At 39.0% G+C, this 11,534-nt stretch overlaps 2 protein-coding genes across 3 annotated transcripts; both read right to left on the minus strand.

Annotated features, from left to right (window-relative positions):
- Positions 1 to 1,424: 1,424 nt before the first annotated feature.
- On the minus strand, positions 1,425 to 7,650 carry LOC146323990 (mediator of RNA polymerase II transcription subunit 26). 2 transcript variants are annotated; one of them, XM_084723184.1, is made up of 3 exons: positions 7,235 to 7,650; positions 4,015 to 4,092; positions 1,425 to 3,921 (listed from the first exon to the last, which is right to left on the minus strand). In XM_084723184.1, exons 1-3 carry the CDS (start codon positions 7,304 to 7,306, stop codon positions 2,362 to 2,364), a joined length of 1,710 nt encoding a protein of 569 aa, XP_084579310.1. In that variant the 5' UTR covers positions 7,307 to 7,650; the 3' UTR covers positions 1,425 to 2,361. The 2 variants fall into 2 exon arrangements, with proteins under 2 accessions (XP_084579310.1, XP_084579311.1); XM_084723185.1 differs by having other exon boundaries at positions 4,015 to 4,089; positions 7,235 to 7,648.
- Positions 7,651 to 8,934: 1,284 nt separating this feature from the next.
- smim7 (small integral membrane protein 7) lies at positions 8,935 to 10,573 on the minus strand. The gene is made up of 5 exons (XM_084722232.1): positions 10,463 to 10,573; positions 10,198 to 10,239; positions 10,053 to 10,105; positions 9,843 to 9,933; positions 8,935 to 9,311 (listed from the first exon to the last, which is right to left on the minus strand). Exons 1-5 carry the CDS (start codon positions 10,486 to 10,488, stop codon positions 9,296 to 9,298), a joined length of 228 nt encoding a protein of 75 aa, XP_084578358.1. The 5' UTR covers positions 10,489 to 10,573; the 3' UTR covers positions 8,935 to 9,295.
- Between the last annotated feature and the right edge of the window lie 961 nt (positions 10,574 to 11,534).

Below are 11,534 nucleotides of genomic sequence, written 5' to 3' on the forward strand. Positions count from 1 at the left end.
GCAAGCTAGTAGCATAATCTGCTCTGTCATTTCGATTCATATTTTACAACCTAAATACACAGTAAAGGGTAAAGACAAGTAGAAAATAAAATTAGTTCACATTATCAAAATGTGTAATTTTGAAGGATTTTCCTGTGTAAGGTAGATTGGTTTATCAGCAGGAAAAGTTTAGAAAATCGCTGCTGCATCACTGAACCAACTCTAAATAAAGAAATCTAACAAAAGATGATTTAGTGTAGAAACGTCTTAAAATGATACATAAATGTAAATAAATATCATACATGACAGCCACATCTCTCTATCAGCATTGTTCTAGCCCAACACAAGCCTTTCTGTTAATCACCTCAAACTGCACAGGCACATCTGGCAGTTTCATGTCACTTTATTTATCAGCATTCAAACCTCACAACACAAGAAAAATATTCAAATAACTTAAAACTGATTTGTCAGTTATTGTTTCTGCTAAAAGTCGCTGCATGAGACAGCTGTGCAACGATGGAACAGCGGTTCTAAAAGGTGCAATGATGAATGTTTTTCACAGCACAGTTTATAGTTGTTAATACCACTGGTAATATGGAAAGCGACTTGAAGATAGCATTCATTTCAGCTTTAACAGCTACACGAGCTTGTTCAAGACACACATGAGCAAATGCCAACAAAAACCTCACAGGGAGATGAATTTGTTGGACATCTGTTCCATTTATGTAGCATACCTCTCCCCACTGAAAGGTGATGAGTTCATTGAGTCACAGGTTATTTTTTTAAATATAAAACTGAACAAAACTTTAAAAGAAAAAAGAAAAAAAAAATACTGCACTGGACTAAATGTGAGTGGATGCAAAGAATTCAGTAAAGTCACATTCCACGAGGCATATGGATAACATAAGACGAATAAAATGTAGCTGTGCAGTTCAACGTGATGTCCTCTCCCATACAAAGAATGGCAGGTGCTGGAAATTCAATCTGTACAGTTACTGAACACCAACAACTAAATAGTCATAATGCATAGCCTTTTTCCTTTGCCCTGTCCTCGCATAATGTTCAAAAACTCATAAAAACACTGATTACGTCCCCTGTAGGGCTGTACCGAATGTCGAAGCTTCTACTGAGGTTTCCGAATGAAGCTTTGAAATGTCTGTTGTCATATCTTATGTTGTTATCATCCTTAAAAAATTCTTGAACAAAATCCTAATAATTTTTTTTAACTAAATTAACTTTGTTTACCTAACCCACATTCTCAGCATAACCCCTCAGAGCATAATATATAAACCAAAATATAATTTATGGTGCTGCAAAGGTGAGTTCACGCCAACCTTGTTTATAGCAGAACCCTGAAGCTTTTACCCTACTGGTGATGTTCACTGGAGATGGTGTGAACGCCAGACTTGAACTCTGGTCTGGACCAAACAACTGCTCTCTGGTCCGCTTCTGTCGCAGCTAATTTCTGATGTGAACAACATTTGAACCAATCATAAAAGAGTACTATTGTATGGGTCATTTCATTGGTTAAAAACATTCATATGCATAATCCTCTAAAGTCTGCTGATATGCACTCAACATCAATAACAACATGAACAGAATCTGCTCCTTGATGTATGATATCCAGGTAGAAATTGAGCTGTTTGTTATCTTTTCTCCTGCCGACTGTATGACCAAGATGTGTGTGTATGATTTCTGGACTGTTTGAGTTTTTCCTTTGTGAACACAAACTGAACCCACTGGAAAAACTGGAACGTCATCCTCACATTGGTTTGACTCAGGAACCAGACCTTAAGGTGAGAAACCAACCCTTGACTGCTGCTACACCGCCCTGGTAATGTGGCTGCACAACTCCCTTGAGCACAGTGAAAATGTTTTTAAAAGTCTAGTAGCAGTAGAGTATTTCGTTAGATAAAAACATGTTGTTACTTTAGGACATGATGACATCCATCTTTTTTCAATAAATTTTGACTTTTTGGATCACACAAGTTGGAAACAAGCCTACGCAGCCACCACTGAAATCTAATTCTACAAATAGTATAATAACATTAGTGTAGCGGCAACTTTATCTGTAACTTTGCAGAAATAACAAGTTTAAACAGAATAGGACATGCAAAAAGAAAAAAAAAAGAAAAAAAAAGAAAAATGCTGTGCAACATTCAAATTTTGATTTAGAATCTGAACGGCGAAGCTTCGAAATATTTGGTGCAGCCCTAACCCCCTGTGCTCTACACACACCCAAGCAGGCAGCAAATTGACTCCACTTTCACCAACAGTGCAAAACAGCAGCTTACACTTAAATGTGCCTTCACACATGGACACTGGCTACGTTGTACGACGAAGGCAGCTCAAATCTTCCAATTCAGAACTCCATCCTCAGTTTCAATCCAGACAGACATACGGCAGGATGTTCAACCTGCTCTCATCTCCATGCAGGTCTAAGGAGATACACTCCGTCCAGTCAAACCAATTACCCTTTGTGTCATAGCAACCGTTAACACCGGACCAGTGTTGTGTGTGTAATCTGTCCAGGTCCTCATTGATGACCTCTCTGGTAATCCCCGGTAAATCCCTGGCTGGGAGTTCTGGTGCCACAGTATGTGTTTTCTTGGCATCTTTACTTTGGTGTTCCTCTTTTTTCAAGAACTCTGTCATGAAGAAGTGTGCACCAGGTGTGTGGGCGCCTGACGATGTCAGCACGTTGCTTTGCTGGCTAAGGTACGACTGGATGATTTCACTCCTCGACAGCTCTTTCCAGTCTGTCTGCTGGAAGGGACTGGGAGGAACTGGTGGATTCTGCTTCAGCTGTTCTGACCACTGAGATTCAGGTTTGTGGCCCAGTCTGACCTCCCCCTCCTGGGAAGACTCCTTATGAAAGGAGGATTTGATCTGTCCCGTTACAGGGTCAAACGTCAGTCTCCTGTCTTTTAACCTGACTGGTTTGGTGCCATCTTCTACTGCTGGTCCATCTAACTTCATCACATAGTCCTTAGACTTGCATTTCTGTCCTTTCTTTTTCCCTGTATTGCTAACATCACCAGCATCTTCCAAACAGGCCCCATCACTGCAGGAGGAGGCATATGAGTTGTGAAGAGATGTATTGGCAGGCCTGCTTTTAGAGTCCAAATCTGCAGACCATGAACTGTCAGTGTGTAAACCCTGAACACGAACACTGAAAGACTGAGGAGAAGACCCCAGCCCAGAGGAGTCAACAGACCCAGGCCTCACAACGGGGCTAGAAAGAGTCTGTGCTTGTGATGCAGTTTGTTTAACACCAGCTTCTTGCTTTGGACTGTGCAAGGAACCGCGTGGGCTTCTAGGTCGATACTGCCCCCCATAGGCAGCTTGCTCCTGTCTGGCTTGCTGCTGCAGAACTGATGCTTTTAGCAAAGACGAAGTGCTAGGGGGTTTGCTGTATCCCGGGGCACTTGGATGAGGTTTTACAGCATTGACAGGGATTTTATTTAGCCTGTCACTGTCCAAAGGCTCAGAAATCTCCCTCTCTAAAGGCTGATGTGTAAAAATTTCAGAGCTACTACCAATTCCATTGGTTGGCAGCTGTTTGGAGTTCTGTATTTTGTCATTAAGAGTTGTTTTGGATATCTTGGCTGGTGGGAGCATTCCTTCCTTCTGGTCTCCTTTACGTTTCCTGTTGCTCAGTTTTTCTACCCTGGGGGAGGAGCAGTTGTTGAAGTCATTTCTGTTCTTCAACTCTGCACCTGTTTTACCTGATGGTGTGGTGGCAGCTGGAGTGGAGATGCAGGGATGAGCACCACCATTGGAAGACCACGATGCACCGGTGTGCCCTTTGGACAACACCTCACCCTTCCCTGGCTCAATCAGCTTCTGCCAGTTACGCAGGAGCTTCTTTGCCCGTCTAGCAAGGTCCTCATTCTTGGTTTTCTTTCGGACATCGTTGATGAGCTTGCCAAGGCGGGTTTCCTTTAAGGAGATAAGATCAGCAGCTATGACTTGACTGGAATCAACTGTATTTTTATTTTGAATGCACACATAGTAGGTCTGAATGTAACTTACCTCCAGGGCCTCTTTGGTGATAGGATATTTCTCCAAAAAGGAGATCACCTCCATAACTACCACCATGTTGCATATCTGCTGAAAAGACACATATGTTTATATATCACAATCATCAGACCTCATAATGTTGTCAGCATTACAACCACAGCATCCAAGTACAGTTATTTTGCTTCCTCTTAATATCATTTTACACACATGTGCATTTACAGCGTGTGTGCAATTATCCTTTAAAGTCATCTATAGATTTGTCCATACAGCCACATATTTTTCCATGTATCTGTACAAGTGAAAAGTATATATAGTGAGTGTATATTTTTTCTGATCTCTATATAATTTTTTAAAAATATTTCTCTTCTATTTTTTACTTGATCTTTATTCTATTCATCACCAACTCAATTTCCCCATTGTGGGATCAAGTTCCCCAAACAGAGAAAGAGAAGAAAGAGACTGCTAGAAGGGATCATTTGAATAGACTTTCAAATGTGCACCTGTATGTCAAGACACAATGTACGCATACTGGTTTCAGGCTCAATATGACAAACTGAGATCACATGCAAATGTGCCACGCTATCCCACAAGAGGACCAAGTCAGATCTGCAAGTAAGATAGAAGAAAAGTGCTGACCATATCAAGCTGCTTGCTTCAGTCTGGGCCTGCTCTGCACTGACTTAAGTTGGGCCACATGACAGGGTATCACTTAAAAGAAAATTATGATACCAGTACCCTTAAGATGATACCGATATCAATGGAGTACTTAATTTGATACTTTTTCTGCTTCATTTGATACTTATCATGTGAATGGAAGCATTCCTGAAATAATCCTTTCACATTTTATGCATTTATTTTTATCAGATGCCACAGGCGTGCAGTGTAGCCATAGTTTTGAACATTTTTGTGGCATCTCGACATGCGACTTGAACTGCCAACTCTGTCAAAAACCCCACGTTCAACTTCACCACAGCACAGACTGCATGAGTTACGGCTGCTGCAAGAGTGGGCCAATCATATGTTGTATTAACTTGAGGAATGCTTGCGATTGGTTTGTGATTGGCTGCAAGCAAAACCATACAAATAGACATTTTTTATTTTACATCTGGGGACAAAAAGAACCAAATGCTAGTATTGTTTGACTGGAGACATTTCAATGCTACTTGGGATGATAATCAATAACTTAAAAAGGTACTGAGAACCAATACCTATACCTGCCACCCATAACTCCAGCTGAGAGAGTTGTATGTCTGCACAATCAAAGCTGTACAGAAGGCATCTCTAAATGAACACATTAGCTCAGGGTTCAGCTTTCTTTTTTTCCCATTTGTCCAAAGTCAATTTCTACTTGCCCCTATACAAACAATTTTATTTATTTGTGGTTATTAAGTAACAACAAAGACTAAAGTTAACAGTCATGTTTAACTGAGGGCTGCAAAATAACAAACAATGTCCATCCTAGCTTTTCATGGTGGCCGAGGTGATGTCTTTAAATCTCTTGTTCTGTCAGTCCAAAATCTAAAGATACTCAGTTTAATATGATAATATGCAGAGAAAATCTGGAAATTTCCATATTTGAGAAGCTGAAGACAGCATTTTCTAAATAGTTTAATAGTTCTTTTTTTACCATTTGTCAAGTCGGGCAAGGCAGTTGCCGGGTTTACTTGCCTGACATAGCATTTTCCTTGTCATAGGCCCTTATTGTTGAGCCATGGGCTGTCTGAGTTATAGCTGCTGCAGTAGCGAGCCATTCACATATTGCATTAAACCAAGTAATGCTTACAGAATTAGCTGCAAGCAAAACCACAAAAGTCTTTTTTCTAGATTTGGGTACAAAAAGGATCAAATGCAGGTGTTCTTTAACTGGAGAAGTTTCAATACTTTTTGATACTGGGTTATTTCGATAAATACATTAACAGGTGTTGAGTACCAACACCCAGCTCTAGGCAATATGATGACACTATGAGATTGTATAAGTTTGAGGATTGCTTTAATGGCAATATCCATTTTTTTTTATTTATTTCTGAATTTATTAAAGTATCTTGATTTGTTAAGACATTCCTGTGTCATAACCCTAGCTGACCGAGTTGATTGCCTGTATGATCAAAGCTGTACAGACAACATCTTGAAATGAGTACATTATCTCAATAAGTTATATAGGGTTGCAATTAATAATTACTTTTATAGTGATTAATCGGTCTATTATTTTCTCAACTCATCGATTAACTGTTTGGTCTATAAAATGTCAGAAAGTGGTGAAAAGTGTTGATCAGTGTATCCCAAAGTAAAATATCTTGTTTCGTTCACAACCCAAGGATATTCAGTTTACGGTCAGAGAGTAGTAAAGAAACCAGAAAACATCCACATTTACGCTGAAATCAAAGAATTTAGACTTTTTTCTTAAAAACCAAATAACTGACTATCAAAATAGTTCTTAATCATTTCAATAATCATTTAATCTTTGCCACTTTAAACTTATGTGCTTAATTCTTTGAATGTGACAGTAAAGTATACTGCACAAGGTCATAATGGCATTTATCAAAGCTGACCTCAGGTGGGATGTTGATTGTTGAGTCTCATTCTTGGGTCGTCAAAAACAAACACTTTGGGTTGGTGGCTCAGATACAACATTAAGACTCATCCATCAACTATTCTCCTTCAGAACTGCTTATCCCACCTTTAATCAAACTTTTACTTAAGAGGTTACCATGGTGTTTTTAACAGTCCAGTGTCCTGTCACCAGTGGTGCAGCAAATCTGGACAACATCCTGCAGGGTTTGATATTATAATGTTATGTGTTAAACTTTTACTTGCAATTTACTTGCCAATCTTTGAAAAGTGCTGCAACATACCATGGCTCTCTAAACAGCCGTTGAATTTAAAGGTAAATATGTTAATTTAATCTACAAGAAGCTTTGAGTTTATTGAAACATCAATTAACCAAAGTCTGTGTTTAGCAAGTCTCCAGTCATAAAGCTCTGTACATTTTAAGCTAACTTTGCTACATCAACATTAGCCAGCAGCAGCAGTCAGTTAGCTAGTCTCTGGAATGCCTGCCAGTACTTACTTTCGCTAACTAGTGATGTTAGCCAGCTAATTAGCAAGCAAATAATAACTACACATAGACTGCCCCCACTCTGTCAGCCCTCTGTTCCCAGTCGGAGTCGTCTCGGCCTTGTTGTCTGCCTTTCTGCTCCCAGCTCGTCCTCTGCAAACTAACGGGCATACTCACATTGCTCTGGCCGTCGATGGCCTGTAGCAGCCGGTCTCTCATCACCTGCGGAGTGGCTGTAGCCGCTGTCATCGCCTGGCGGTGTCGCGGGTCAGGACGGACTCAGACAGCAGAATCCCCCGAAGAGGCGGCGGTTGGAAACCTGCCGACACTCACAGGCCCGACGGAAGATCTTGTGTGGCAGTGAGCACCATGTTTTATGATGCTTTTATCTTTGTTTTCACTCGTTGCCGTCACGACTCGACCATTTCGACGACGAGAACAGAAAATCCTCTCCGGGAATCGGCTACCCCCCTCGGATGGTAGCCTCCTCCTCCTCGGTCTGCTCATCGGGCTTTTTGTGAAGCGCTGGCGCAGAGCATGATGGGAGAATTTTACGTAACCAATTGTTCACGTCCCCGATAAGTCGTATTTAGATGGTAAACCTAGATTTACAAAATTCTCGCGAGATTTCAACGTGTTGCTTCTTCATCGTGAAAATTGAACAAACGAATTATGTTTTATAATATGAAAACGCTGTGATGAAGATCTACTTAGGTTTATAGACAAAAATGGCAGGCTATGTTTAGGCGCAGATAACTGATTATTTAGGTTTAAATGATCACTCTCGCGAGATCATTCACGGATATGGGGTTGCCTTCTAGACACAACCTCCGCGATTTTGTTACATGAAAGATGCTTTTTTTATTGTTCACAGAGCGAGAGTTAAGCATTGATTTAAAACCAGTCGAAGGAGGGGAGATGATGGTTGTAAACCTAAAAACTTATGATTTTGAATGTATATATAATATGTACGTTTTTCATGTTTTCATTTTAATTTATTTTAATTTTATATGTTAGTACATGAAATATTTTCTCTTACAAGTTGCAGCTTGAAACTGTATTTATTTATTTTGCATGTCCAGGCTACACTCCCTGACTTCGGAAATTTATTATGACAATTTTGTTAATGTAATATATGCAAAACCTTTCCTTCAAATATTCTGTTTTTTATTTATATAACTATAAAGACAACCATACCTCTCCCCTTACAAATCTTATGGCAGAATTTCATATTTACAAATGTAAATTTACTACCATTAATATTAATTATAATAATTCCCTTAAGTCTTTATCACATTTTGAAGGAAATTGAACACTATATTGCCACTGATTCATTTTCATTAAATGACAAAACTTTTTCCTTGTTTCTTGTTAGATATTTCTTCATCCTTTATCTTTGAGTCAGTTTTGTAGGTGTTGCTCCTTTCTTGCATTGTCCCTTGATGCCACTTTTGCCTTGTTGTGATAAAGTTGGAAGAAAAAAGTAGACTGTACTTTGTATGGATCCTGCACCACAGTCACAACAACCCAAGTCAATTAACGGACAGTAGATATGAAAACTGTATTTTTATTGTTAAGAATAAGGACACATTTACCTTATAGTGCATATACATTTACTTACAGCACATGTGCCCCAGAGTAAAGAAAAATTGCATTTTTTAAATCTGTGAAGCTGGATTAAAACATTCTTCCAGCAGTAGAATATAGTTAATTAAGTGACAACAATCATTTTGACTTTTCTGTTGAATTCAGCTGAACCTTGGACAATAAAATGGATAAAAGGACGTTTAAGCAAGATGATATGTGACCTTTTAGGGCTGAGCATGATCCTTAAATGATAACACACAGAAAAACACTTTCTATCCTGTTAGTAAGTGTGCATTTCTTGTGTTTCTTTAATAAACAAACTGATATGCTGGATAAAAAAAGGTCATGTTCTATAATGAAGCACAGGGGCACAACACATATCCAGCAAATGAAGGGGTTCCGGTACAGTTACAGTTTAAACATGAAGGGTAAAAATGTAACAACTTCTCTAAGACAAAATAAATACAGCGATTCATAAATTCCTGTACAGTCAGAAAGGAGATTTACGGTTTGGGGTGGTAAAGAAAACAGAGCGTAATTACAGCTAAAAGCACCAAAAGAACAGCAAAGTCTTATTAGGGAGAAGTTTACAACATCCATCTTGGAAAATCAGCATCCTGGTGGGATGTCCAGTCAGCCCACAGATGTTGATCATGATCCAAATAATCTGTGAAGATTAAGACATTCAGCCAATTAGAAAAGAAACAAAGTGAAAGTGAGCATGGAAACTTATGTTTAACACTGGTGATTTCATTTTGATCATTGATCATTTCACATTCAATTACATATCATTTGCCAGAAAATGAAAATAAGCCTGTTTCATACTGGATTATAATTGTAAATAGAGGTCTGTTTTCATTCTGCTGCAGAAACAATATTTCTTGAGTAAAATCTGTTTGTACTATGAAACACTGTTACTGTTAACAAACATTTCCAAGCATTAGAAAACAATAACAGGTGCTGTCTAGAAGACCTGTCATTCAGTCTGAATGTATTATCTTTATCTTTGTTGTTGGTACTGAAACTACACTGTCGTTAACATTTGGATTAAAGGTTTTACCCTGAAACATACCCTTCCCTGGTCAAAGACAATTTGTTGCTGTGATTTGAAAATATTTCTCAGGATATTACAGCCTGTTCATCATCATCATATGTGTACAGCAACATGACCAGCATCATGTATAACACAGTTACTCACAGGATCATGCAGAACATAATGAAGATGTTCCACAGAGCGATGAAGATGCGAAAGTATCGCAGGCTGAGCAGAAACTCCCTGATGTTGTCACCTAAAAGACAGACTGATCATTTTTGTGGCAGTGCTTTGAGAACCATATATGCTTGTGACACACTTATTTTTAAATTATTTATCATCTTTTATTTGTCTAACACAACCACACATACACACCTGTCGTTGGTGCTCTGGACTCATCTCCAAATCCTTGAGACTCCTTCCTTTTGCTGCAAAACATGCGGAGTTAACAAACTGATTTGTTTATGTTTTGTAGCTCTGATGAGAAGTTTTATAAAGTAATTGTAATGTTAATACTCACAGCTTGAAATTGAGCACAGCCCCTGCATTCACTAATAAGGTCCTGCAGAGCACAGAGACACAAACTATTGACAGGTGTAAAGGCTGTTATCTACCTGAGCTAACGTTAGCTGGTGAGCTGGCACTAGCACGGAGCTAGCTAGTTATTTAGCTTGACACACCGTCATCTAACTATCAATACAGTGGACAATAACACACAGAAAGAAAAAATCCATTGAATAAAAGTATATCAGACAGTGAAATATGTCAAAACGCGAGCAAATTACCCGAATATCAACAGATCCCCGATCATTTTCTTCACATCACATCACAGAGACACCGCACTTCCGTGTTCGTCACGCAATCAGGAATGGACCAATAGCGTTTCAGTGCCCCGAGCACATGGATACAGTGGTTGCAGCCCTTTATTTGGACTGTCAGGTTCCTGCTAGACTGAGTACCACTGACGTTGTCTACTTATGAAATGGATACACAGTATTTGACTTAGGGGATTATAGCAGCAGTTCATGCTAAAGGTTGGGGTGAATTACATGGTAGTTATACAGCACCTAAAACCTTCTGCCTGAAACATCCGCATGAAGGAAAATGACAAAAACGCTTTTTTTCCCACCAGGAATGCAATAACATAGGCTGGTTCAGATCTGCAAATTTACATTTGATGTGGATGTTTTTTGATTACTTTTTGTCTGTAACATATAAATAATAATCACAATACCACACTAACTACTTTTAAAAAATCTGACAATATTATGTTAGTAAGGGCCAGTGTTCCCCAACCCTGGTCTTCAGGGACCCCTGTCCTGCATGTTTTAGATGTTTCCCTGCTCCAACACACCTGATTCAAATTATCAAGTTGTTGACCGGCTTCTGCAGAGGCTTGATGACGAGCTTTGAATCAGGTGTGTTGGAGCAGGGAAACACCTAAAACATGCAGGGCAGGGGTTCCTGAGGACCAGGACTGGGGAACACTGAGTTAGGGGAATCTTGTTATCATTGTGGCTACTTACATTTTTGTGTGTGAATAATTCATTATTTCACCTACCATATTTTTTGCATGAAATATTTTACAAAAACAAATGTGAATTAAATTTTATTTGATTCTTGCCTTCTCTTACTTAAATATTTAATATACTTACAAAAAGTAATTAAAATTTCAACTGGTTGACTAGCTGCAATTGACAAAATTTATGGGGAAAAAAAGAACATCAATAAGGTCAGAAAAAGCCTGTATGAGTAAAACTGCAGTTTAAAGCATTTATTTATGTCAGGCAGACACCTTGTAGTACAAATTTTGGGCTTATACCACCCTGGCATCAGCGAACTAAGCCCCTGCTGAGG

The sequence above is a fragment of the Lutjanus erythropterus genome, chromosome 7, assembly GCF_056507025.1.
Source record: "Lutjanus erythropterus isolate fLutEry1 chromosome 7, fLutEry1.hap2, whole genome shotgun sequence".
NCBI lineage: Eukaryota > Metazoa > Chordata > Actinopteri > Lutjaniformes > Lutjanidae > Lutjanus > Lutjanus erythropterus.

Bases quoted from the DNA above. Each gene is read 5' to 3' on its own strand.
- smim7 (XM_084722232.1), bottom strand. From the start codon at position 10,488: ATGATCGGGGATCTGTTGATATTCGG. The intron at 10,240-10,462 runs GTAATTTGCTCG...TGTGCTCTGCAG, and splicing joins GGGGATCTGTTGATATTCGG to GACCTTATTAGTGAATGCAG. The intron at 9,934-10,052 runs GTGTGTATGTGT...TCTGTCTTTTAG, and splicing joins GTCCAGAGCACCAACGACAG to GTGACAACATCAGGGAGTTT.
- LOC146323990 (XM_084723184.1), bottom strand. From the start codon at position 7,306: ATGACAGCGGCTACAGCCACTCCGCAGGTGATGAGAGACCGGCTGCTA. The intron at 4,093-7,234 runs GTGAGTATGCCC...GTGTCTTTTCAG, and splicing joins CCATCGACGGCCAGAGCAAT to CAGATATGCAACATGGTGGT. The intron at 3,922-4,014 runs GTAAGTTACATT...ATCTCCTTAAAG, and splicing joins TCACCAAAGAGGCCCTGGAG to GAAACCCGCCTTGGCAAGCT.